Raw genomic sequence first — 27,995 nt, 5'->3', positions numbered from 1 at the left:
TATTTATTTGTTTTTACAAATGCTGCTTCTTAGTCATTTTATTTGCTTTTTATTATATATCCTTTTTGGTGAGGAAGATTGGCCCTGAGCTAACATCTATTCCCAATCTTCCTCTTTTTGCTTGAGGAAGGTGATATCTGTGCCAGTCTGCCTCTATTTTTTATGTGGGGTGCCGCCACAGTGTTGCTTAATGAGTGCTGCTAGGTGTACACCTGGGATCTGAACCTGTGAACCCCCAGGCCGTGAAAGTGGAGTACATGAACTTAACCACTACGCCACTGGGCCAGCCCCCCTTAATTAACTTTCTTTACTCTTAATTTTTTTTGTAATTAAACATTTAAGTGTTTTGTTTAATTTTGCAAATGATAATAGGATTATTGTTGTTTGTTTAGAGCTACTTAGTGTTCTCTTCTCACCATAAATCTTACAGAAGCTGGAATATTTTGTTTGTCCTACTGTCACCTCATTTTCATTCTCATTTGCATTAGCTAAGAGAGACCTCTGAGACCTTACTTTTCAATATATCCCCGAAGGAATGTATACAAGAATCTCAGCGTATCACATTTATAGTGTGGATTTTTTAAAAAGGGGGTAGGGAGCCATTGTTGAAGAGTGTGAGCAGAAAGATTTGAAACTTGTCTTTACCTTTAATTGCCTGTACCTAAGTTAATTTTATTTGAAGAAGCAGCCCAGTGGGTTTGAGGTTTTCCTGTGCAGACCCCAGACATGTCCACCACTGTCATTCATGATTTAATGCTTGTTTTGCTTCAAAGCTCTGTAACTGTTCAGTGTCTGATTTACATGATGCTGATCATCTGGGGATGGAGGACTTTCTGTTAAAAAGAATCATTGTTTTTAGTTCCCAAAGAGCAGGATGCCCATAGTAATCCTGTGAAATGGTTTCTTTGGCTTTCTAGGTTTGAGTTTAGTTTCATTGGTTTCCTTTCATTTTATGTACGTTAAATCAGCATGCATGTATAATGAATAAATACTATTTGCTCATCTTTTCCCTCATACTCATGAAGTCTTTAGCAATAAAACCTCAGAGGCAGTTTCTTTAAAGTATTAAGGGTAGACAGACTTTCTTACAGCACTGTATTTTGGTTTAATTTTTAATATAGAAGACCTTGAAGCAGTTCTCAAAAATTTGAGTTCCCTTGTCTTTCTGCTCCATAGGTTAATCATTTAATAGTATGATGGGAACCCTGTAGTGCTTTTTTTAAGTACATATACATACACACACACAATTTAAGGAATAAGCAGATTTTTTAGGTAGTAGTTGATTGGCAAAACTAATCAGAACTACCCCATTCTTAAAATTAATGCCACATATAATTGGAGCGATTCAAAGAAAAGAAAAGCACTAATATTGAACGACAGTTTGCACTTTCAAACGTAACAACGTTACCAGCGATTACCCTGGCAAGCACCCTCGCCGAGGTTCTCTCAGTGGACTACGTCTACCATAAATTAATTTGTTGGTAATCCAGTGTTTTCAGTTTATCTCTTACATCTAATAAAAGATAACCTTCTTCTGTCATTGGTATCCACTTTGGGTTCTGTCAACCTTGCGTAGATCACAAATTTGGTTGTATCTGTGATTGTGTCAGGAGTGCTACATTCCAGCTCCTAAACTTTTTAGTGCTTCTAAATCCAACTTCATTCAGTGCAGAAAATAGCTGTTGATAGTGCTCTTAGAAGAGGGTTATGGTTAGGAGATAAGAGGACATAGAGCCAGGGTTGGCAAATTTTTACTGTAAGGGGCCAAACAGTAAACATCTTTGGCTTTGCGGGTCGTAAGGTCGGTTACCTATCTGCCCTTGTAGCATGAAAGCAGTTGTAGGCAGTGTGTAAACTCATGGACGTGACTGTGTCCAATACTTTACTGCTAACGCTTGGAGTAGAGCAGTGGGTCTCACGGCTGCTCGTGGGCATCACCTGAGAACTTGACAGACCATGAGGATTCGCTCTCTCCACTAGAGATTCCAGTTTAATTGGTGTGGGATGTGGCCTGGTTATTGGAAGTTTTTAAGCTCTACAGGTGACTATACTGTGAGTCAAGGTTGAGGTCCGCTAATGAAAGGAAAGAGGCCACACTGATCCAGGATTTGATGATGAGCTCTGCCGCTTACCCACTATGTGACCTTGATCAAATTAAGTTAAACCTGTTTCCTCACCTTTAAAATACGGTGCTTATTTTACAGGATTATCATCTTAGTCTCCCATTAAAGTCAGTTTTTAAAGTCAGTTTTCCGGTGCAGTGTACTTCCTATCAAGTTCTGGGTAGATGGTTTCAGAACCTCAGCTTGACCTTTTGTTTAAATACTAGAAAGAATACTTTTTAAAGCAGCCTATCCAGTGTAGGATGACTATGAGTATTAGGAAGTTACTTTTATTTATATATTTATTTTTTAAAGATTGGCCCTGAGCTAACATCTGTTGGCAGTCTTCCTGTTTTTTTTTTTTTTCCTCCCCCAAGCCCCACTGCATGGCTGTATATCCTAGTTAGTTGCAAGTCATTCTAGTTTTGCTATGTGGGACACCACTACAGCCTGACTTGATGGGTGGCACTAGGTCCCTGCCCAGGATCCATACCAGTAAACTCTGGACGGCCGAGGCAGAGCGTACAAACCTAACCCCTTGGCCACCAGGCTGGCTCCAGGAAGTTCTTTTATATTGAGCCAAAATTTGCTTCTTTTCACCTTCTTAGTTCTGCATTTTGAGTAGCGGAGTATGAGCCTAACCTGTAATCTCTGTAGTCTACCTGGTAACTGCAGAATTAGACATGTGAAAACTTCCCTGGAAGTCCCCTTCTAGGCTCAGTGCTGTACTTGCCACCTTGTGAATTCCAGACCCTTTTACTGTCTTGCTTATAGTCTCCCATAGCTTGTTTCCCCCTGAGATTTTGGTGCACAGAATTGACTACAACTCTTCAGGCAAGCTCTGACCACTGTATAACAGTGGGTCTATGCTTACCAAGGTTAAGGCCTTTCTCAAGGTCATTCAGCTGTAAAAATAGAGGCAGGTTTCATGTTTAGGGCTGTCTCACATTAAAACCTTGCCATTAGTAAACTAGCAGACCTGGTCTTTTAAAAAATGAATCCCTTTTAAAACTTCAAACATTTTTATGAACCTCACATCATTGGTTATACTTTAATTTCCATTTATTGAGAAAATAGTGAAAAATTTCAGCAAAATAAATGCCTTTAAATGAATTTAAAGTTCTGTACCTAAACTTCTGGGAAATCGTAGTCAGTTATTCATTTGGTCCACAAGCAGTGCTTCGCCTAGTGTTTGGCTCTGTGGGTCCCTCGTAGGAGCTGTGACTTCCCCCAGATTCTTAAGCCCACAGTTTGTAAACCACAGCTCTAAACAGTGTTGTCTTCTTGCCGCATAATGTTGAAGCTGGTGTTCAGATCCTTCTTAAAGAAAGACTTTAAGATAGTGAGCTAAGAAGGTATACCCATAAATATCAGGGACTTTATTCAGATGGCATTGTTTGTAATCTTAAAGACACCAGCATAGCTGTTTTTGACTCACTACTGGGTTCGCCTCAGATCATTTTTGATATGAGGATACTTGAAAGTAGAGCTCAGGAAAGGTTAGAAACTTCTGTCCTTTTTACTGTTTTATTGGGTTTATGGGATAATTAACTGTCAGGAGAAACTAAATTCTGGGTAATAGGCAAAAAGCTGTCATTGAACCCAAATCCTTGTCTTGCTGATTCACAACCAGAAAACAAATTTCAGCCAAATAAAGTAGATAAAAGTCTAAGATTAGAAATGAAACTATAGGCGTAAATGCCTGAATTGTTTTACAAAGTGTGTTCACATATCTTGTTGCTTTTAATCAGAACAAGTCAGATGTTAATCCCATTTTTGATCTTTTGATGCTCTGGACTCATATGGAATATGGTTTTGAGTCTTGATTTTTGTATTATACCAGTAGCAATCCCTAGCAGTTTGTATCCATTGTAAATAACTGCACTCTACATATGTACATACGTTGTATTTATGCATGCGTACATAGCTCATTTTGAACAAAGATTTTGAAATGGCTGACAAGAAACAAATCAGTAAAAATACAAATATAATTTAGCAATAAAGAAGGGTGCTAATATGGTTGCCCTAATTAAGCCTTTAATTGGCTCTAAGATACTAAGCAGCCTCTCAAAAGAAGGAATCATACCTGTTCTACAGGACGATAGACTTTTCTGGTACTGAATTTTTAAAGGAATTTATCCAGTGGGGTTTTATATAGTTGACACCGAGTAGTATAATAGACAATTTCCTCAAAAGCGTTTTCTAGTAAATGCAGCAGTAGATTGTATCATTGATTTTTATCTTTAATAAAAGCTGATATAATTTTGTATAGATGATTGAAATTTTTCTTAATGCCTTACAAGTGTTCAGATGCAAGGTGGTTTTACTTGATCAAAGGATATAATTTAGAGTTCTTTTAAATAAAACTTCTTTCATCTATACTTCTGATGGGAAAACAGCTTTACAGCGTTTGTACATTTTTATTAATCCTTACAAGTAGCATTGAAATCAGGTTTAAGCTTTACATTTTCAATTTGTATAATTGCCATGTGGTTACAAAGCATGTAATTTGAGTATTTAAGAAAACAACTTTGAGAAAAGAATGCTCAAACTAAATATCTTTAAGCTGTCCTAATGAGTCATATATTTGAAGTAATGGATTATTACTTCTAATTGCAGTAAACTCTTTAATCAGATTTATCTACTAACTAGCTTTTCTGCCTTCTATGTTTTGGGTGATAATTGATATTTGGCATTACTTTCAGATGTTTTGGAATCTTGAAATGATTTTTTTTTTTTTTAAGATTTTATTTTTCCTCTTCCTCCCCAAAGCCTCCCGGGACATAGTTGTGTATTTTTATTTGTGGGTCCTTCTAGTTGTGGCATGTGGGACGCCACCTCTGCGTGGCCTGATGAGCAGTGCCATGTCCATGCCTGGATTCGAACCGGCGAAACCCCCGGCTGCCAAAGCAGAGTACGTGAACTTAACCACTTGGCCACAGGACCAGCCCCTTGAAGTGATTTCTAAACGATCAAATTTTTAAACCTATTAAACATTTTTACAATTTTGAAAATTGGCCATATTGATCTGAGACTTCGTAATATTTTGACCATGCCATATAAATTTACTTATGAATGATTGATTAATTGATTGATTTTGGTGAGGAAGATTGCTGCTGAGCTAACATCTGTACCAATCTTTCTATATTTTGTACGTGAGATGCCACTACAGCATGGCTTGATGAGCAGTGCATAGGTCCATGCCCAGATCCCAACCTGCAACCCTGGGCTGCCAAAGTGCAGTACACACACTTAACTGTTGTGCCACTTTGCAGCCCCTGAACTATTTAAAATATGTTTAAAAACCACAAAACTTGAGCTGTGAACCAGTTCTGACAGTTAAGATACACTAGCCTTGAGTGTCATATGGGATAGAATAGCCTTGAGTGTATCCCATATGATGTCTCTAATAGGAAAGAAGGAAGGAAGGAAAATTTCAGTATTCAAGGAATATTCTGCAATATTGAAAGCTGTAAAAACTACCCAGAGCTTTAATCATTTTGGCAACAAACTTGATACCTAGTTGGCAACAAAACCAGCCATTTATATTTTTTACTTATTTCCTTATCTATGAATATCCATATGTTTTGTTTTAGAAATTCTGCTTTAGTTACAGGATGCCCTAGACCCCCACTGGGGGTGTTGTAGTTATTACTTTTCTAAAATCTGAAGATGTTCGCACTGTACGTCTTGCCCCAAGCATTTCAGATAACAGATTTATGGACCTAGATTGATATGCTTTCTCTCAGGGGATTCCAGCGTCTGTTCTGCCTTTCAGGTAGAACTGTAAGTGATAATGTTGTCATTTTTCTTAGAAACTTACAATTGGGTACAAATGGTAGTTTGAAGACCTGATGCTCATTTGAAAAAATAAATGTCCACCAGCAGTTAATAGGCTGTAGGATATACTAATACTTAAGACTCTTCGATATTTACTCTTAAAAGGATGATAGTAGGCAACTACCGTCGTGCATTGCTTAATGACGGGGAGCCATTCTGAGCAGTGTGTCATTAGACGATTTAGTCTTCGAACATGGTACAGTACACCTACACAAACCTAGATGGTGTAACCTACTACCCACCTGGGCTGTATGGTACTCCTCTTATGGGACTGCTGTCATATGCGCATCTGTTATTGACCAAAATGTCGTGATGTAGCACGTGACTGTGTGTAGTGGTAGGAATATTCTGCCATCTTTTTTTCCACCTCTCCTGTACTTTTTTCTCTGCCTAGTGCTCCTTTCCTTCCCTGTCTGCCATGTTTGACCCAAGAGATGGCTAGACTGATGATTACAGAAAGGTTAGGAACCCCATGGAACTAGGATCTCTGTGGCCAGACTAAAGCTGGTGCTGAAGGAACCTTGTATGGACCCGTTAGAAAAGCATTTTGTGACTTCTGCCTGCTGAGGGGCTTAAGTTGCCTAACTCCTATTAGGTGTCAATCTCTGAGAGTTTTTATGAAACTGAATTTTTGATTTCTGATGTAGCCTCAATATTCTGGGGTGACCAGATAAGACTTAAATTTTCATTCAAAGCTTGACTCTCCAGAAAAGTATGTTATAACCAAATATTACTTTTTTGGGACTCAAATAGCTTTTGACATCGTAATATAAGGGGAGATTTGGTAATAAAATTTGTATTTAAGTCCCCAAGAAACTAAGCAACATACCAGAAGATGTTGATGTCAAGACTAAGGAAGTCCCTTACCTGGAACTTGTTCACGGGAGGACGGGACGGCTGTGGGGCAGAGGCAGAGCCAGTGCGCCAAGATGAGTCTGAGTAGGGAGTAGGGCACAGGTGCGCTGGGAGGTTCCTGACATTGAAAGAGTGGGAGAAAACGCCCCAGAGAAGGCAGTGAGGGCTGCATCTCATATCGTGCAGCGGTTGGCCCGGAGAGGGAGAGGGGCGTTCTCTGACTACAGGGTGGCAAGGAATTGGAATAAGTGGTAAAAGAATAGAAAGGGGAGAGTAGGGGGCGCTGAGCTTGGCTCAGGAGGTTAGGGCCAGATTGTGATTCTCTTTGTTTGACGTGGTCATAAATTGTGAATTTTATTTTACAGACTCTGAGGCAATGAGCAGTTTTTAGCTACAGATTCGATTTGTTTGTGTTTGCCTTTAACACACAAACGTTTGGAGGGTGTTGTTTGTGGATTGGAGTGTGGAGGGACCTGGGGAGACCTGTCGTGGCCTGGGAATGGCAGAAACAGCAGCCTTGTTTGAATAGTGCAAAGAGGAAACAGCGGAGCCTGGTCTAAGAGAGTGCAGTCGCTTGAGTCAACGCGTTTGGGGTGAAGGGGAACTGCTGTTTGCTGAGTCTCCAGGCTGCTACAGGAACGGTTAGGGTGCTTTATATAGTACATTTGCGACTGAATTTACTCTGACTGAACGGGACAAAAACCCCATAAAATGAATGAAGAGAAAAAACCTGTACCTGTTTATGAAAAAACCAAAAGACCCTAGTTCTGAAACCGTCTTCAGAGAAGAGAAACTTGATGCTGATGTGTATTTATATGAAAGCAGAAGTTCATAGATCTTAATGAGTCTCTGAAGAGTTTTTGTACAATGGCATTTTAGTTATTTCCTAAACCTTGATTTGTGGTGTCCTCTTGTATTTCATTCTTTTCAAGAATATTTGTGTTTTAAGAAAATCTGGGTTCGTCTGTACCTCCCTCATGTTTGGGAATTTTGAGAACCAAAGCACGTGGTCAGGGAGCCCTTCTTCCCAGCACGGCTGTGTGTGGCACTGTCAGGCGGCTGCTGTGCTGCTCACTCGCCGCGTGCTGGGAAGGCGTGCTGGCCCGCTGTGGGCCAGGAACCTAGAACCACGGGCACCAAGACTAACCTCCCTGATCCACGCCTTGTGTTTTATTGCACTTTATAATTTACTCAGGATTTTCCTTTTCTGATGTCACTATTAATGGCAACTTTGTGAAGCAGGCAAATATTGCAACTCTTTTTTTTGTTGTTGTTGTTTTTGTTGCTGTTTTGTTGTTTTTTGTTTTTTGGGAAGATTACCCCTGAGCTAACATCTGCTACCAATCCTCCTCTGTTTGCTGAGGAAGCCTGGCCCTGAGCTGACATCCATGTCCATCTTCCTCTCCTCTATATGTGGGATGCCTACCACAGCATGGCCCAACAAGTGGTGCCGTGTCCGCACCCGAGATCTGAACCGGCGAACTCTGGGCCACCGAAGCAGAGTGTGCGCACTTAAACACTGTGCCACTGGGCCGGCCCCATGCTACTCTTTTCTATGTGAAGAAAATAAAGTTATGATTGCTATTAAATTTTGAGGGTGGCGGCCGGCCCCATGGCTGAGTGGTTAAGTTCACATGCTCCGCTGCGGCGGCCCTGGGTTTCGTCGGTTTGGATCCTGGGCGCGGACATGGCACCGCTCATCAGGCCATGCTGAGGCAGCATCCCACATGCCACAACTAGAAGGACCCACAACTAAAATATACAGCTATGTACCAGGGGGCTTTGGAGAGAAAAAGGAAAAATAAAATCTTTAAATTTTGAGGGTGGGACTGAGATATTTACCATTCTTTTTAGTCTCATTCTCTTTCCATTGCTTATTGATCAATTTTTTTTTTAAGATTTTATTTTTCCTTTTTCTCCCAAAGCCCCCCTGTACATAGTTGTGCAGTTTTAGCTGTGGGTCCTTCTAGTTGTGGCATGTGGGATGCTGCCTCAGCGTGGCCTGGTGAGCGGTGCCATGTCCGCGCCCAGGATCCAAACCGGCAAAATCCTGGGCCGCTGAAGCGGAGCGCGTGGGCTTAACCACTTCGGCCATGGGGCCGGCCCTTGATCAGATTTTTTTAAACCCATGTGTCACATAGCATTTTTTAAAATGTATGGTTAATCAGAATTATAAAAAAATGAACTCTGAAGAGGAGGGTGCTTTAAAGATAGACAAATGTATGGCTTGTAAAGAGCAATGATAGCTAATACCTGGCACAGTTAACATTTTGGAGATGGTTTTCTTCAATAAAGAGAAGGTTGATAAGGTGAATGTTGGTTTCACACACAGTGTGGATAAGGTTTGGTTTTGTTTATTTAGAGCAAAAGTACATCAGGTGTCACTAGGAAAGTTAGCTTCAGATGCGTGCACTTTGCTCCTGTGCTGTCTTGTTCCGGGATTGCAGCTGTGCGTTTGTTTCGATTGCCTGCTGTGCCAGGCCTGTAGCTTTGTGCTCATAGGACGTTAGCAGGAGGCAGTGTAATACGGTGGATAAATAGTGCAGGCTCTGCCGCTAGCTCACCAGAGTCCCCCCATAAAGTCCAGGATAAGAGTTACCCTGCTATTATTACGTAAATATGTAGTGAATTTTAAATGAGATAGCGTGTACAAAAGGACTGATTTCTCCATGCATAAAATCTGGTTTTTGTTATTGTTCTTTTGGGGGAGAGGTCTGCTGTTACCTGTTCACTGGAGAAAGACCTTTGTAAAAATAAGAGAAATTGTATGTGGCTGATCACTTGAATAGTATTACATATACCTGCTGCCAGTCAGGAAGATAGCTGCTATCTTGTGAAAGTAATGTTTTAAAAGCGCTTTAAAAGGATCTTTGGGGCCGGCCTGGTGGGGCAGCGGTCAAGTTCGCACGTTCGGCTTCGGCAGTCTGGGGTTCGCGGATTCAGATCCCATGTGGGACCTCTGCACCGCTTGTCAAGCCATGCTGTGGCAGATGTCCCACATATAAAGTGGAGGAAGATGGGCACAGATGTTAGCTCAGGGCCAGTCTTCCTCAGCAAAAAGAGGAGGATTGGCAGCAGAAGTTAGTTCAGGGCTAATCTTCCTCCAAAAAAAAAAAAAAAGATCTTTGTTTCTTTGCAGAGAGATCTTACCCCCCTTTGCTTAGTTTAAATGAAGTGAAAAGTTTCCCTAGGAAGGTCATGAGTTTCCCAAAAAGCAAGCACATTAGAGTTTACTTTTTAATCCTGCAGTTTTAGAGAAAAAGATGATGCCCGAGAGTTCATTCCCAGCTCAAGTGAAAGGTTGGTTGCCTGGCTCTCCCCACTCACATCAGCATAAGTGATGAAAAATGAGTTGCTGGCGGTTTGGCTGGTTTCAGATAAGGTGCAGCAGTGATAGAATGCGTTGATTCCCGAGTTAGCGTGCTGTTTATGGAGGCTGTTGTCAGCCTGGAAGTGCTGGCCTCTTTTGAGATTTCGTTTTTGGTGTCAAGGACCAAGTAGTTGGTTCCCTTCAGAGGAGCTCTCCTCGCTGTCGTATGGGTCTGGCATTGGCTCTGAGAGGAAATGTTGTTCAAAGGACCGGTGCACTTGCCACCTGTTAGGCTTTTAGGCTCAGATGCTCTGTGCTTAGTGTCCATGTAGGATTCAAGATCACAGGTGAGTTGTGATACTTTAGAGGGAAGGTAGGAGACAGGAAATGCCTGCTTTAAGAACTAGCTGAGAAAAGCCATCAGCAAGTCACTATAGAATGCCACCTAAATAGAAACATCCTGTATTTACAAACTTTCTTGGCAGAATTTTAAGAAGTGCCCTCTGAACGGACTGTACACTTTAGAGTAATGACTTTTTAAAAAAGATATTGGGGGGCTGGCCCCGTGGCCGAGTGGTTAAGTTCGCGCGCTCTGCTGCAGGCGGCCCAGTGTTTCGTTGGTTCGAATCCTGGGCGCGGACGTGGCACTGCTTATCAAACCACGCTGAGGCAGCGTCCCACATACCACAACTAGAAGGACCCACAACGAAGAATATACAACTGTGTACCGGGGGAGGCTTTGGGGAGAAAAGGGAAAAATAAAATCTTTAAAAAAAAAAAAAAAGATATTGGGAAACCTAGTAAAAATTTTGGAAAATGATTTTAATTTTATTTTTTGATTATTGAAATACATATAACTTTTCATAGGAAAACAAAGCCACTAAATTTCAGTTCATAGATATGTTTTAGTGTTACTGTATACCAGAAAATTGAGAAATTCTTCTTCCAATACAATTCAAACTAAACTAGTAGTACAGGGTTGCAAAGGGCGGAATATTCAAGCCAGCATTTAACAGCATTTGTCGAAAAGCCTTTTATTTGCTATGCGTTGTGATAAATACTGGGAAAATAAAAGCTAAACAGTCTCCCTGCTCTCAAGGAACAGGGGAGGAGTGCACCTCTGTTTACTGTTCCTGCTTTCCACGCTGCTTCATTCTCCAGACTTCACCCAGTGCCTCTAGGTGCTAACCTCACATTCTGCTGTTCTACTTTATGGAGAAAATAACAGCCAGCAGACTGTAATGTCCTTAAGTGCCTGTCTTCACACTTCTCTCTGTATATACTGATTGTCTTTGCTGTCCCTCTGAAGTACCCAAACGGATGCTTCTGGATACCAGATTCCCTGGGAGTCTTACAAAATTGATAATTCCTTTTCTTTGCAGTATTTCTTTAATACCCTTGACTTCTCCTTTTCTTAGTGACTTCTTCCTTTCAGTATTTACATGTTTATGACTTTCACCTTAAAAAAAACCTTCTATTTCTCACTCTTCCCTTTTACAGCCAAATTTCTCAAAAGGTCGGTATTGTATCTGATAATTCATCATCTTCCATTCACAACATAAGCCACTCTTACTCTTTCTACTTGCCCCACTGATCCACCAGTGTTGCTGTCACTAAGATCACCAGTGACCACTACGTGTTCAATAGTTACTGAATGAAATAAGAGTAACACACATTTCAGTCCTCATCTTGAATTTCTGGCAGCAATTGTCACAATGGACTACTTCTCAAAATACTCTTTTCCTTAAGTCTTTTTATATCTTTTTCTAGCTTGTTAAATGCTAAGATTCCTCTGTATATTTCTTGTAGTCTTCTCCTCATGGTCTCGTTTGTTCACTCCCATGGCTTTATTTACCATGTATTTTCTGACAACTCAAACATTTTTATCACCACCCCAAGCACCAGATCTATAGCCTTTGGTACTGAATTTCTCCACTTGGAAGCTTAAATGAAAAAAATAATTAAAATTTCGAGTGTTTGCTGTGTACCAGGCAAAGAGCTAATAAGCACTTTTGGTTTATTATCTCATTTGATCCTTAAACTTCAACTTAAGGATCCAGTGATGCTGCTGGTCTAGGACCATGCTTTGAGAACCTCTGCTTTAGAGAGGCACACTGACCTGCTTCACAGCTGTCACACAGCAGGGTCCCGGACAGTGTCTAGAACTGAACCTTCCAACACTATCCCCACCGCACACACATCCTGCCCCTTTATTAGTTATGTCAGACTCAATATGCTCATAAACTAAACTTCCTAAACTCCTCTTTCCCCAAAACTAGTCCTCCAGGTTCCCTAGCTGCCATTCGTACAGGTTAGAAACTTCCCTCATTGCCCTCAAACCCCACCCCCTTCGTACGCAGTCTGTCACCAGGCTCTGTCCGTACTTCTCCCACGAATCTTCTCAAGTTCACCCATTTCTCCACTCGCCACTGCCGTCACCCGAATCAAGGCCACCATCTGCTCTCCCCTCAGTTGGCGAAGCAGCTTCCTGAGCGGTCTCCCTAGGTCTCCGCTTGCCCCCTTTAATTCAGTTACACAGCACAAAGAAAGTTTTTAAAAGCAGATGAGGTCAAGTCCCTGTTAAAGTCCTTTTGCTGCTTTTAGAATAAAGCCAAAATCCTTACCTTGGCCTACAGGCCTCCATGTGACCTGAGGATCGTTTCGTGCTATCTGCCTCTCAGTCGTTATGCGATTGTGTAATCCTACTGGCCTCTTAGTGTGAGTACCAGATCTGTGCAGTGATCTTGAGTTTTATAACTCGACACGAGAATCCTGGCTGGCTGGGATTCCATTTATGACTATAGCACAATTTATTTGCCCCACCATAAATTTTTTAAAATAAGTATCTGCTTATAAAGAGGAGTGGTTTTGTTTTTGTTTTTACCTGCAATATTAGCAAACCAGAGCAGTACAGGGTGATGATACCAAAGATGAGTCTTGAATGGGAGGCAGAGGAGACATTGTCCATAAAAAGTGGCATTTTCAAAATGTCTTCAGGGACTTAATTCATTTGAGAGAGTAGGTAGATCATACCAGAGGGTTGACGCTAGATTCATAAGCAGGAACCTGATGTTAGGACCTTGTATTCCAAACTAAGGTGTTTGAAGGCTGTCCGGAAAGCTGTGGTGAACCATTGAAGATTTTAAGTAGAGGAGCAACTGAAAATTTATGTTTTAGGAAGATCTCTCTGGCAGTGTTGTGGGAAGTGAATAGAAGTGCTAGGCACTGTATTTGGGAGGCAAAGAGACCGAGAAAGTGAGTGATTCATGGAACTAATCCCGGAGAAGAGTGACAATTGCCTGAAGTAAGGCAGTGGTGGAGAAATGGAAGGGCTGGAACACATTCAAAGGGAATTAACAGATTAGAACCAAAGGTGTTGTCTGGTTACTGTGCCTTCTTCTTTCACGCTGCCTCTCTGCATCTTTTCTGTATTGCAAGATTAACTCAGGGATTTACCTCTTCTCTGAAGTCTTCCTTTACTATTCTGACTTTAATTGGTCTTTTCCACATCTGAGCCAATGCAGAGACAATAATGTTTTATACATCTAGTACTTAGTACTAGCAGTAGCAGCTGTCTTTTGGGTGCCAGACACCATAGTTGTAACACTTGGCTTGCATTACCTAATTTTCTATATCAAATTTCTGGTAGAGGTGGATCCAACTGAGGAAACTGAGGCACATGCTCGCATAAGCAGTAACAGATGGAGCTGGGGCACCCTGGTTCCTCCCTGCTACACTGTACTCACACTGAGTGTGCACATGTTCTTTTGGTTGCAAACCATGTTGTGTGCTTCTGTGCCTTGTAGCATTAAATACATAGTAGATCCTCAGTACTGGCAGATAGCCTATCTGCGTGGTCTGCATAAGAAACAATTCCGAGAAGGGAGTGGTGTTTGGGTGATGGCTGTGCTGTGGTTGTAAATAGCAGATTATTCTGTATCTCTTTCAGATCTGGATGGTGCTCTGCTCTCAGGGCCAGAATGTGATAGGAATGTGAATGCAAACTTACTGGCTGACGCCACCTCCGGGCAAGATGGAAGTGATGCTGGTAGGTACAGTAAGATTTTCGTGAGTACATTCGAGAGGATTTGAACATTGGGAAATATTTGTGTATGGGTTTATTAAGGACCTCCTGCAGTTTCTTTCCCTTGAAGAAGAGTATTGTGTGTGAATACTTTCCATCTGTGGCAGGCAGATTATGTTCAGGATAGACTTGGGAAGCCTGGTAAATACAGACAGATAGGTAGGGGGCCGGCCCCATGGCCAAGTTGTTAAGTTCGCACGCTCCGCTTCAGTGGCCCTGGGTTTGCTGGTGTGGATCCTGGGCATGGACCTACACACCGCTCATCACACCATGCTGTGGCAGCATCCCACATAGAAGAACTAGAATGACTTACAACTAGGATATACAACTATTTAGTGGGGCTTTGGGGAATTAAAAAAAAAGGAGAGAGAGAGGAAGATTGGCAACAGATATTAGCTCGAGGCCAATCTTCCTCACCCACAAAAAGCATACTTTAATAAAAAATGGATAGATGTTTCTTGTTTGTTTGGGGAGTCATTTGTTTACAACTATTGAAACTCTTAAATATCAAGTAATTAAGCTACTAGAGCTTGTGGCTTCCTGCTAGTGTATAGATGGAATGAGAATGGTAGTTATGAGAATGGTTGGCTAATGTATTTGAATTAGTGATGATGTAAAATAATAGTGTGGTTGTTGGTGGCTATGTAAAAGGTTAATTCCAAATAGTAATATTTATATCAACTGTACTTTGAAGTGTCCAGCACAGGAAGACAGAGTCCATGAATATTCTAAAGAATAACATGAGTATGTTATGAATGAATTAGAAAGGAGAAAGCTCTCTTCACAGAAGAATGCCAAGCTAATCAATATAAAATGATAGAATTGGAAAAATACCTATTTTGCAGCCCCCAGAGGAAATAGTTCAAGATCTTCAGTGAATGTTAAGCCACTGTTGATGAGCTTATCCCACGATAATTGGATGAAAGATTATTGTAATAGTATATTCACATGGTCTCAGTGTCATTCCACAGGTTACTCCCAATTACAAAGGGGAAGGAGTAGCTTTACAATAAAGAGATCTGATGAACATTACCATAACCAAGTGAATAACCTTAGTTCTAGTTGTAAAAGAAACTGAAATGTGGTGCACTCGCTGGCACACATCAGCTATGTAGTAGTTCAGCCAAAATGTTCACCCACATCTAATCATAACGGGGAAATAATGAGGCAAATCCACACAAATCCAGCTAGTCCGGATTCTAAAATCTTAATGCCATGAAAGGCAAGCACAGGAACCACTAGATGCAAGGAGACCAACTAAGTGCATCCTGTCAATCTTGATTACATCACGAGTCCAAATAATGACTAAGGGGGCCTGTGGGGAACAGTTGGAAATTTTCATATGCAGTATGGATTAAGTGATAGTTAAGCAATTTTAAATTTCTTTGTTATGTGTGTACATAGAGGGAAAGCACTTGTGGTAGTACTGATGTTTGTTGAAGATACGTGAAGGGATATGGATGTTCACTGAACTTACGTAGCTTTGAAATCCCTTTAAAAATTCATGGGGAGGGGCTACTCTTTACAGGAAGCTATCAGGCTTCTGAATATAGTAGGCACTGACCAAAATTAGGCCATAATTCTGAAGGGACTATTTTAAGGTGATTTCTCCTAACTGTTGAAAGGAATTTACAAAAAAAAAATTTTGAAATTAATAGTTTCCAGATCAGATTGGTTGATTTTTTTGCTTAAGGACGACTGGCCCTGAGCTGACGCCTGTGCCAGTCTTACTCTATTTTGTATGTGGGTCGCCACCACAGCATGGCCACCAACAAGCGGTCTAGGTCCAAGCCCAGGAACTGAACCTGGGCCATTGAAGCAAAGCCTGCCGAACTTAACCACTAGGCCACAGGGCTGGCCCCCAGATCAGTTGAATTTTGAAGATTTTTTGCTTGTACAGAAAATCACTAATAGTGCAAGAGTTTTTTTTATCACACTTGCTTTCTTGGTTTAGAAATCTGGTTCAGAATGGGGTTTGTTGGGCTGTGTGAATTCATCATTTTAAATTTTGTGTACATAAACACTTTCAGCGGAGAAGGGTCCATATAATTCATCCCATTCTCAAAAAAGTAAACCCTTGAGTTAGAGTCGCCCTCTTTAGGGAACATTTTGACCCATTAGTATTTTTGCAACTGAGATCAGCCCTTGTCTTAGGATTGTAACTTCAAAAACATTGCTTTCTTCGTAGCTTGCCATCGTGGAATACCCAGGAGGGTATTAGTGAACAATAAGCACGATTTTGAAGTAGACCTTTAGTGATCTTAATGCTTCTTCAGTGTATTGAATTACAAAGGCAATACCTTTGTTCAAGTTGCTCTTAGACTTTCTACGAGTAATCTCTGCTGGTTATAAGAACGTGGAGAGATGAAGGAAGTTGGGATGAGGCTTTCGTAATTTGAATTATCATTCGTATCCCAGATAATGGTGTTTCTTGCTTGTTAATATGGATGCTTTTTATTATATCTTTGCTATAGGTTATCTAGAGAAACATGGAATTTTAAGCATTAAAAATCTTTAATTCTGAATCTCAGATTATCAGTTCATACGTTGTTTTAGGGCTATTCTATCTCTTTATTGTTATATGTGGTGAATAATATTTAGTTGAGGATGTAAGTATATCTAACATGATTTCTAAGTTAGTTTTCCAGGTATTTTGAGTGAGTCAAAAATATGTACGTTAGCATTTACTGGACACGTTTATTCAACAGTAATTGAAGGGTGTGTGTTTTGAACATTAGAAGTACTGAGCTGAATAAGATAGGCACAGACAGTGCTTGCTCTCAGAGCTTACTTTGTTGGACACTGATTTGGGCAAGAACTGAGAGTCATAAAGCTCAAACTTATTTGGAAATGTGAAACTGAAAATTGATAGATTCACCTTCGTGAGCTACCACCCCCATCTCAGTCTCCATCCCACACTCATGAACATGGTGCCTCACTTTAGGATTCTGAGAACTTCCCCCAAACGGTAATGCGTTATAGTTAAATTATACAATTATAGATTCAGAGGATTTTCCTAACATTAAAAAAGCAGGTATTAAAAAAGCGGGTGAAAGTGTTCCAAATATAAAACAATTTGCATCAGTAGTAATGAAGTGCAATTTTTAGACATTGTGGAGACCTTTTTGCATTGTTGGGTATTGATATTTTCACCAAAGAAGAAATTTTAAGTCCTTTTAATTTTTAAGAGAGGCAATGTATCTAGCAAATAGACATAGGAAAATGAAGTCTTAGCCCATTTGGGCAGACATTCTTTTTTAACAGCCACGATGTCCATGCAAGGAAAATTAATGAGTTGCTGCGTAAGTAAACTATGCACATATTCTGGAAAGGCATGTTCCAGGCAGCGGAAAGAGTAAGTGCAGAGGCCTCGAGGTGGGAGCCATCATACTGTGGAGGAACAACACAGAAGCCAGCGTGGTTGGGACAGAGTCACCAAGAGTGTGGTTGGAAGCAGGGGCTCCATCAGATAAGGCTTTGTGTAAGGTGTGGGAAGTCTGGCTTTTACTGAGTGAGATGGGTAGTCCTTGCAGGCTTTTGAGCAGAGTAGAGCCAGGCTCTGATTTAAAGTTTTAAAAGAATCTCTGATTGCTTTGTTGAGAACAGACTCTAGAAAGGCAACAGTGTGAGCTGGGAGACAAACTGATGGCTACTGAAAATAATCCAGATGGAAGAGTGTGGATGGTCAGTTGGATCAGGGTGGCAGCAGCTATGGAGGATTCTGGATGTACTGACATTGCCAAAGGACTCCTAGATCCAAGGATTTACATACATATTCAAGACGAAATTAAATCCAGAGGAAGAGGGTTCCTCTCCCAGCTAGTCTGAAGATCCTCGGGCACAGATGCCCTAGGGGACGTGACTATTTTATTTTGTTTCTCCCCTCTGGATTTTCATTATTTTATTTAAGGATGGAGTTAGAGAGGTTTTGATGAATCCCTAGGAGGACATTCAGTTACCTTGCCGCCGTGTGTCTGAAGCAACAAACAAGGGTCTAATAATGGAAGAATTTCGTTTCCCTGTATGTGTTCATATTCTTTAGCCTTAGTCCATTTTTCTATACTGATTGGTCTTAAAGCAAGATGATGTGGTTGTTCAGGGGACAGTAAGGAGACTGTCCTGTCCACACCTGGGCTTCAGGGTGACGGTCTCAAGTGACGGAATAGTTAGGAATAGCAACTACTCAAGAGAGAGTTCTGTTTTAACTATGTTTGAAATACAGTATTTAAAAGGTCAGTTTCAGTGGCCAGCCCTGTGGCATAGTGGTTAAGTTCGGCACACTCCACTTTGGTGGCCCAGGTTCATGCGTTCAGATCCCAGGTGCGGACCTACTCCACTTGTCAACCATGCTGTGGCAGCATCCCACATAGAAAGTGGAGGAAGATTGGCAAGAGATGTTAGCTTAGGGCTAATGCTTCCTCAGCAAAAAAGTAAAAGGGTGGTTTCATGTGGCCTCCATGAACCATTAAATAGAATTCAGATTTATTCCACTGAGTATGTAACTATTTTATATTAAGCTATTCTGTCATGATGCCCATAGGATATAAACAAATGTTTTCTGTCTTTTTATTCTAATGAGACAGATCCTTATTACCATCATTATATCAAAATCTCTTCTCCACTGTATTAGGTACTTCACATGATTTCAAGTATGGCCTGATGCCTGGCCCTTCAAGTGATTTCAAGTATGGATTGCTACCAGGTACTTCAAATGACTTCAAGTATGGATTGATACCCGGTGCTTCAAATGACTTCAAGTATGGATTATTGCCCGAATCTTGGCCAAAACAAGAAACTTGGGAAAATGGCAAGTATTAGTCAACTGAACATCCACAGAATTCATAAATAATTTTTAACAACTAAAAGCTTCATGTTCTGGGTTTAACAAAATCAGATAGTGGTAGCCGTATAACAACCCCTATTTTCAGAGACAGATAAGGCTTTGATAGCAAGTTTTCTGTTTAATGTATAATAAGTGTTTTTTTCCCCCCTCCTCAAAGGTGAATCATCTCTAATCATGAACAAGTTAAAATGTCCTCATTGTAGCTATGTAGCCAAATACAGACGAACACTAAAAAGGCATCTGCTCATTCATACGGGAGTCAGATCATTTAGCTGTGATATTTGTGGAAAACTGTTTACTCGCAGAGAACATGTAAAAAGACATTCCCTGGTAAGTAACTTTAAATGTAAGTGGGTCTATGAGATAAACTATGTCAGTGGAATGTAAGGTATTTTAACACTGTTACCTGCACATTTAAGGGACATTGATTATTAAATAAATTGCTTTAAACAAAGAATGTGATTTATGAACTGATACTGAGCTTCTTTATCCACTCGTTGTGAAATGGGTGGTTTAATTTAATTTGAGTGGTTCAAATGCATTGTATTGTCTATTCTATCCTTATATTGGATTTTTCCCCCTTTTAATTAGGTGCATAAAAAGGATAAAAAATACAAATGTATGGTGTGTAAGAAGATCTTCATGTTAGCAGCCAGTGTTGGAATAAGACATGGATCTCGACGCTATGGTGTTTGTGTAGACTGTGCAGATAAATCACAACCAGGAGGGCAAGAAGGTGTAGATCAGGGACAGGATACAGATTTCCCTCGGGATGAAGAATATGAGGAGAACGAAGTGGGAGAAGCTGATGAAGAGTTGGTTGATGATGGAGAAGATCAGAACGATCCATCTCGGTGGGATGAATCAGGAGATATTTGTATGTCTCTAGATGATTAACTGACCTACTATACTCCTCAAGGATGCTGCATTTGGACATAATACGAATCAACAATTTGAATTGTTGAACTTGAAGGCTTGCAAAATATGGTACATGCTGGATGGTAGTTATGTTGCTGTGAAAACTGTAGGGTCAAAGCCTTATAGCAAAAAAATTTTTTTTTTATATTTGCACAGGACTGTACAGCAAACAACCGTGTGGTTGGATTACATGGAGTCCCCACATCTTCAGTCAGTTATCAAAGTAAACGTATTTTTTATTTATAGGCTATACAGTAACTGTTTGGGTCCTATGAAAATACAGTACTTGTCCTTACAGACAGGTATTCATGTGCCACTTTGACGTGAATGAAGCAAATCCATTTATGAGAGCACAGTGACAGCTGGCCCAGTTACTCTGTCCATCGAACCGCTCAGGCTAGTGTGTACTAGTAGAGTTTTGTTGCTATTTTTATTTTTATTAATTTTATTTTTTTTAATACAGATTTTCAGTGAGGGGCCTTTTCAACCCCATTGGTTCTACTTTTCTGTATTTTCCATTTTAATTTGCTTTATAACTTAAACCAAGTCTCTTCTAGTCTTAGGTATTATTTCTCAATTTTGTGCTGATGGGCATGTTTATAAGAACTGGAGAGGTAATTTATTGGAATGAACTAACTGACTTCCTCCATTCCCCCCTTTCCTGTTTGACATGAATTTTACTACTTCCCAAATGAAGAATGATGTTGCAAAGTTACCGTGGCGAAGTTGACAAATACCACTAAAATGATTATGATTCAGAAGTAACTTCCTCCTGCTGCTCTAATCTGATAAATGGTTACTATATGGCGTTATCTGACATGGTGTTCGGTTTTGGGTATCTGTTTCTTTGGCACTATTCTTGTTTGCCTCTTTTTATTTTTGCCAGTGTACTATACCTCAATCCTATTTGAAAAGACAGAAATATAATCGAAAGAAAAGTCAAAGAAACAATAAGTGAAATGATTTGTTTTCTAATTTATCCTCCGTGTCCAGTTTGGTTAGCTTGTTATGCAGTATAAGTGAAATATCAGGTTTTTCCTCCTGTGCCCTTTTTATCATTAAAAGTAACACAAAAAGTGCATTCTCTTGTTTCATACTTACCGGGATATTGAGTGTTTTGAAATTATGATAGGTAATTAATTTATTTCTTTTGAATTCTTTAAAGTCACTACACCTTGATATATCGTCTTTCTAGTAGTCACCATGATTGAACCATCTACAAACATCTTACAAATAAAATATTGAGAGGCTTTACAGTTTTTCTTCTATTAACTAAATTCTTCAGGGTAAAAGGCGTGATGTATTAAGTTGAAATTGTCAGATTTCTTTAGCCTGACGACAGATGAATTAGCTGATTGTTAAAGTCACAGCAACATTTCCCATAATCAATGTTAACATGCATGACATTTATCAGGAACATATTGTATACTATATAAGATTGAGGGATATCATATTTTCAGCTTTCTTTTAAATAGAAATTGAGTATATTTTCCTATTTTATATCAGGTAACTAAATTATGCTAGTTGTGTGGAAAACAATGCAAAGTACACTTTGACAGACCTAATCCTTTTGGTGCTCCATCTGATCAAAGTTGAAGAGTTGATATGTTTTTTAAGAGACAGGCTTCTTCATTGTCTGATTCCAGTAGAATAATGGTTTAATGTTAGATATTGATGTTTCTGCTTGGATAAATCAAAGATAAAGTACAGTTACATGGTTAGCTGCAAATTTTGTCATCTAAACTTTATTGTAGTTTCTACATAACTGTAAAACTGACATGAATATAGTTTGGGTTTGATTTTTGTTTAAGACTGAAGAGTATATCTTATTCTCAATGTTCTAGACAAATGAGTAAAATGTAATTCTGGTGGGGTCCAAAGTAGACGTTAGTTGGGCAAAGATACTATGAATGAAAAAGTATTTTAAACGTAAAATGTTCTGCTTTGTGAATATGTAAGTATAGTATAAAGATTTCTTTCATCCCATTTATCCCCCTCCTTTAAAATAAACCATAGTTTACAATTGGTAGATCTGTCTATATATAAATATATATTAAAGAGAAAAGATATATATCTGAAAATCACCTAAATCTGCTTTGTTAGACTACACTTCACTTATTGCATAGAAACTGGACTTGGCTTTACATTCGTAATGTACTTTTACTTCAAGATATGAACTTACTCTCTTTAAACTGAATTTTCCTTTACTGCTTAAATCATTTATGTATATCTGGTAAATTATGACCAAATTTTTGTTAGCTTGCATACAGTGAATTGAAATACACACTTGGTACACTACGGGATTGCTGTGCTTCTGTTTGGTTTTAGTTGGAAACAAGGTTTGATGTAGATGGCTTGTTATTGTTAATTTAAAATATTTTATAATTGTCCATTACCTTCTATGTTGTGTTGTGACAGATTTGGCTATATTTTTTAGTCAACTGAAATATGATACTTTAAAAGTTTGTTTTTAGAAAGGTAATCCAAAGGAAAAATGTTTATACTCTTGAATATATTAGCCTCAGCCTATATAAAAATTTCTTCTTTAAAGTAAACATTTTGCCAGAAACAGAATTCACAGATTTTTCTACTTGCTGACTGCCTAACTTATTTTGTTTCATGATCTTGAGGGACTGCCTTTTTCCTTCCAGATCTTTTTAAAAAATAGTTTTAGTACTAAGGTATACTACTGGACGTTTCTATTTTTTTAAGTATATTCTTTTTCTGACTTACAGTACAATTTCAGGAAGTTGATAGATACTAAGAACTTAGGATTGGTCTCAGAGAAGCAACAATGGAATACTCATAATTTTGTCTGTGGAGCCCTGGCAGAATTATGTGTTATACATTTGCTGAACTTTTCTCTTGTAACTTATATTTTAAATGAAAAATATTTTAGAGCTTTTAATTTTAATAAAGGGGAAGAGTATAAACTGTTTCTTTCCTCTTCACTCTAGTAACAGAGTAGACCCTCTCATGTAAATCATGATCATGTATTATTTCTTAGGATTCTCAAAGACAGTTACTTCCTTATGGTCCCCGCTTTGTCATTGTTACTGGCCCTCGTTCTTCATATTCACTAGATGTTTTACTAAATATTAGCACCCTGGCAATTAAGAGCTAAAAAAGAAAAGAAGAAACGTTCTAGGAAGGGAAAGCTGAACAGAAATGGAGTAGCTTTGAAATTTGGGGGGACAACACTCACTGGTTTTGGTAGAGCCATCCTCATGGAGAAGAGTGAGGTGAATGAGTGAATTCATGTAAAGTGCTTAGAACACTGGTACAGAATAGAGGCGTAATACATCTTAGTTGTTTAATATAGATGTGAACCGAGAGGAAAAGAAGAAATGAGAAAAGAGGGAGAAAATGGGAAATGAAAGATGACGGCTTGGAAATTTCTGTTAATGCAGTGTAGTGTAAAAGGCTTGAAGGATGACTGGAGTAGTATAATATGGGGGGAAATGTGATGGAAAACAGGTTTTAAAAATCATAGATTTTAAAACTTCAATAAGCTTTATTTCTATTTCAGGATTTTGTCAACATAGAATAAAGTTTATTTTCTGAATAACGATTTCCAAAGCTATTGGGTTTTTTAGTGCCTACACGTACCATTGCGCTTTACCTTACTTTATCTCGTCCCCTAGGAGGTAGGTGCTATTGTCTCCATTTTATAGAATAGGAAAGGCTCCAAGAAATTTGCCTCACTTAACTTGCATGATGTAACACGGCTACCGAGTGGTAGAGCTGGGTGTTGACCAGGCCTGGTTCCGAAGCCCATGCTCTTTTTACGGCGCTCTGTTGCCGCCTCACTCAACAACGTGTGTGGACTGTCAGCTCTTTCAAGGAGTCTGTCTGTGGAGACATGCTTTCCCTATCAAAGAGCCACGGTAGGAATTTGGGTATCTAACCCTTCCTCCCCGAGTATCCTTACTCCTCATTCCTCCTGCTACAGCGATTGTTTTGTCGCCTGACTATAAATAAGATGCCCAACCTCCATGTAGCACGTGCTATTAATCGGCTGTGGCATTTGCATTTTTGAAAGGATGGTTTTAAACCGAAGAACTAGATGTGAACCCCAGTTTCTGTGCCGTTCAGTCACCCAGATCCTTAAACTCAACTATGGTACATAACATACGTGCTTAGAACTAACAGGTGTTTTTTTGTAGTCACTTTAGGATTTAAAATGAAGAGTTTTTTTCCTGCTGTATCTCTGCTTTCAAGTGAGGTTGAACAGTTCTAGATCATTTAGAATGTGTTAGGGGTAAGCACACTTTAAAAGATGTTTCCTAGCCCTGAATTTTATGACATTGGGTACTTCAATTCGGAGTACACTGGCTATTGAGAAAACTTTGGGTTGAGGAGAGGGGTGGTTGAGGCCATTATGAAATGGGAGAATCAGCATTTTAAACACTGTAAACATAAAAGAACACTTTCTTCTGCCTGCTGTTTGTAAAAGCTCTTTGGGAAGATCTTTTACGAAGACCAATTTTTTAATGTAATTTACCTACCTAGTATAAATGTCCTAAGACATGTATGTAAACTTCCAAGACTGTTCTGTCTGTGTATTTAGGAAATACACGAGAGTCTTTATCAAACCTGAAAATATAAACTTGTGAGCACTCAACTGCTTCTGGCTTCGTGAATTTTGTTGACTGACATTTAATTCCGATTCCTTTGCCTTTAAGGTGTGCTAACTCAGACTAGTTGGGGCGGGAGGACACCTTTGTAAACTTTGACTTACGTATGATGCAGGTACCTTCGTACTTGAGATTTCCCAGTTTGACTTATGGAATGTTAGAAGGCTTTTTGGTTTGTATGTTTTTATACGAAGTACATGAATGCCTCCGACTGCCTCCTAGTAATGCTTGGAGAGCCGCTATAATTAATAGTGATTTGTCGTCAGCGTATCATCTGTCTTTCATCTTGACTACTTGGGAGATTCTCTCCAGCTTTTAGAAAACATTAAAGTATTTCCCCCGTAATTTACACATGTGCATAATTTTGGAAATGGGTTGAAAAGCAAAGGTCAGCTACTTCATCCCACATATACTGCGTATTGGTGGACTAATGGGTTAGAAGTAAATATGTGTTTCAAGTCTTTGAAACTTTATATTTAATAATATAGAGAAAACATACTTAACTGGTTTTTTAAGGGTTTCATGGTGGTGGTTGTAGTAATAGAACAAAGGAAATCATAGAATGACCCGACGTTTAGACTTAAAGAAATGTGAGTTTTGATTTGGTCGAATTAGAGGAGGGGAGTGGGGAGTCCCTGGCATATATGCTTCCTGTCTAAACTGAGAGAACTGTCACGTGGCAGAAGAATTCGATATATTCTCTCTGGTTCCAAGAGGCTAAGATTGAAAGATCGAAAGCTGTTTTGGGGATTGCTGCGGAAAAATACCAAATGTCCCCCTGGAGATGATGTTCTAGATAAGGGGAAAGCATTTCGGCTAAGGCAAGATTGACCAAATATTTCCATTTAAAGGTGCTTTTTTGTTTTAAATTTTTCAGACCATTGTACTTACCGACTTTTTGTTTTGCTTAGTTGAGAGCATTGATAAAATTATATGTGCATAAATATCTCATCAAGGATATTTTGACGCCAAAAAGGACACAGTTGAAATTTAGAAATCCTGTTTAGCTTTATGGAAAAAAAATAGCTACCTGAGCTTTTTTGTTTTTCACCAGGAATCATCACTGACTAGTGTTTGGAAATTCAATTATTGGACCTATGGTTAGAAAAGAAAATGAAAGGTGCTTCAGATCTTAATGTCTGTCAGAATTCTCTTTCTGACTTCTGAACTAAAGAAGGAAATAAATAGGCTACAGGAAATCTATTCCGTTAATGAAAATGAAGAAAAACGAGGCTCCATAGGTGCATGGTGCCTTACATGCTCTTCATACTACCTTCTGACCATCGGCTAGATATTTTTTTTCCAACACAACCAAAGTTTAGCAATAAGAAGATACTCATCTTCCAAGCATAATTAGATATGTTTTAGAATCTTAGTGAAAGATAAGCAAAAGACAGTCTTAGTTCTTGGCACATGTCCCAAAAGCTGGTGACATGACAATACATAAAATGGTTTCAAGATAATTGTAGAATTTTTTAGGTCTAATAAGGGATTCCCAGCGAGGTTGCTACAATGACTTTGCAGTCAATTTTAGCATCCAGGGCTCCTGAACTTGGATTTCAGCATCGTTTCCCTGTATCAAACTCATCCAATAGATATTTAAGAATTTGGGAAAGCTTTGAAATTAGGGACTAGAAAGTATATTCAAGTACAGTTCCTGGCACATAGTCTGAGCTCGAAACTATTTTCTAAGTGAGTGAACATTTAAAGACTTGAGCAACTTTAGGATTTTGCCTGCTAGTATGTAATGGCATGTAGCTATCAAACTAATTGTACTTAAAAGTAGTTTGTGTTGCCAAGCAGAGGATACATGGGATCACGCTGAGCCCTTGGGACCCTTTCCCCCAATACACCCAGAGGTGACCGTGCTGGAAGACATGCCCAAACCCAGCCTATAGCAAATGTTTCTATAGAGATCTCAATGCAAGTAGTCTTTTGTGATTTTTTTTTTTAACCTATACCATCTCCATAACTCGGAATAGTTAGTGACTAGACTAAGGGTTAGCCATTTGCTGCAAAATATTTGTTTTAAAATAATGACCGGCATAGTCACCGCTAACATCTAAATGTCTAATATTCAGTGTATATGTGGAAGATGTGAAAAACTAGAAAGAAAACCCTATAGGAGTTTATTCCTTGATGTACAGTGCAACAAGGCATCAGTAAAGGTATTTGGGTCTGATGCTTTAGTTACCAATATGACTTTTGTATTTCCGAAGAGGCATGTTGGGTGTTGGCATTTATGTTTTACCACATGGAAGACAGATATGTGTTCACGTGGAAGGCGCTTGGGGCTTGGTACTCCTATCCCTCTGTCCCCTGTTATTGAGTCCTCCACTTGGATTCTGGTAGCACGTGGACTCCTAAACCGAGATGGTGGCATTTACATAGAGACATAGGTAATTCTCCAAAGCAGGATTTACACTAATTTTTCAAGTAATTGTCACCTAAACCATTAAATAAAACAATCAGCTCATTCCAAGAATGGCCACGAGAGGACTCGGGTCAGCCTCCAAGAGCGCTAGTCCAGGCTGCGTCCTTCTCACCTGTGGCAAAGGGAATTTGAAGAAATTATTTTAACGCTTTAGGTAAACAATTAGAGTCTTATATGTGTCTTAGACTTTTTTCTTTCACTGGTAGTCTTAAATTTGGCTCCTTTTAAAATTCTATTATTTCACAGACTTAAGATGTTTATCAGAATCCTACGTTAGACTTCAGACAGTTTTTTGGAACCATTCATCATTTTACACTTTTGCCCTGTCGTGCCTCCTGAAGGTAGCTGACTCTGGCACCCTCATCCGTTTGTGAGCTCCCATCTCATCTACACTCTTTCCTCTCTGGTCATCCACGTGTTTAACGGATGATATACTGCATACCCATTTCTGAGAAAATGGTTACGTGTGTTGGATAAGAGATCACACTGTATATTCTGTTCCCAGTTATTATTCTACGACAAGCCATTTGGGATGGGAAAAGATGCAAAATTAGACCAGTAGGGAACTTTATCAAAAAAGTCAGGGCCGGCCCAGTGGCATGGCTGTTAAGTGCGAACATTCGGCTTTGGTGGCCCGGAGTTCGCCAGTTCAGATCCCAGGTGTGGACATGGTACTGCTCATCAAGCCACACTGAGGCGGCGTCCCACATTCCACAACTAGAAGGACCCACAAATAAAAATACACAACTATGTACCAGGAGGCTTTGGGGAGAAAAAGGAAAAGTAAAATCTTTAAAAAAAAAGTTTTTAAGTCTTCATGGGGCCAGCCCAGTGGCTCAGCGGTTAAGTGTGCACATCTGATTTGGCAGCCCAGGGGTTTGCCTGTTTGGATCCCAGGTGTGGACATGGCACCACTTGTCAAGCCATGCTATGGTAGGCGTCCCACGTATAAAGTAGAGGAAGATGGGCACG

At 39.6% G+C, this 27,995-nt stretch overlaps 1 protein-coding gene across 1 annotated transcript in view; it reads left to right on the top strand.

The window, feature by feature from the left end:
* Nucleotides 1-24,576, top strand: part of ZBTB10 (zinc finger and BTB domain containing 10) — a 36,812-nt gene extending 12,236 nt beyond the window's left edge. The window contains exons 3-6 of the mRNA XM_008540282.2: nt 14,057-14,155; nt 18,822-18,998; nt 19,192-19,364; nt 19,626-24,576. Of these exons, the coding sequence (XP_008538504.2) occupies nt 14,057-14,155; nt 18,822-18,998; nt 19,192-19,364; nt 19,626-19,931 (755 nt within the window). The 3' untranslated portion in view covers nt 19,932-24,576. The remainder of the gene's footprint in view (nt 1-14,056; nt 14,156-18,821; nt 18,999-19,191; nt 19,365-19,625) is intronic.
* The last annotated feature ends 3,419 nt before the right edge of the window (nt 24,577-27,995 follow it).

This window comes from Equus przewalskii, chromosome 8 (assembly GCF_037783145.1).
Source record: "Equus przewalskii isolate Varuska chromosome 8, EquPr2, whole genome shotgun sequence".
In the NCBI taxonomy this organism is placed as follows: domain Eukaryota; kingdom Metazoa; phylum Chordata; class Mammalia; order Perissodactyla; family Equidae; genus Equus; species Equus przewalskii.
Note: the sequence above shows the minus strand (reverse complement) of the source record. Positions and strands in the feature narration are given on the sequence as shown.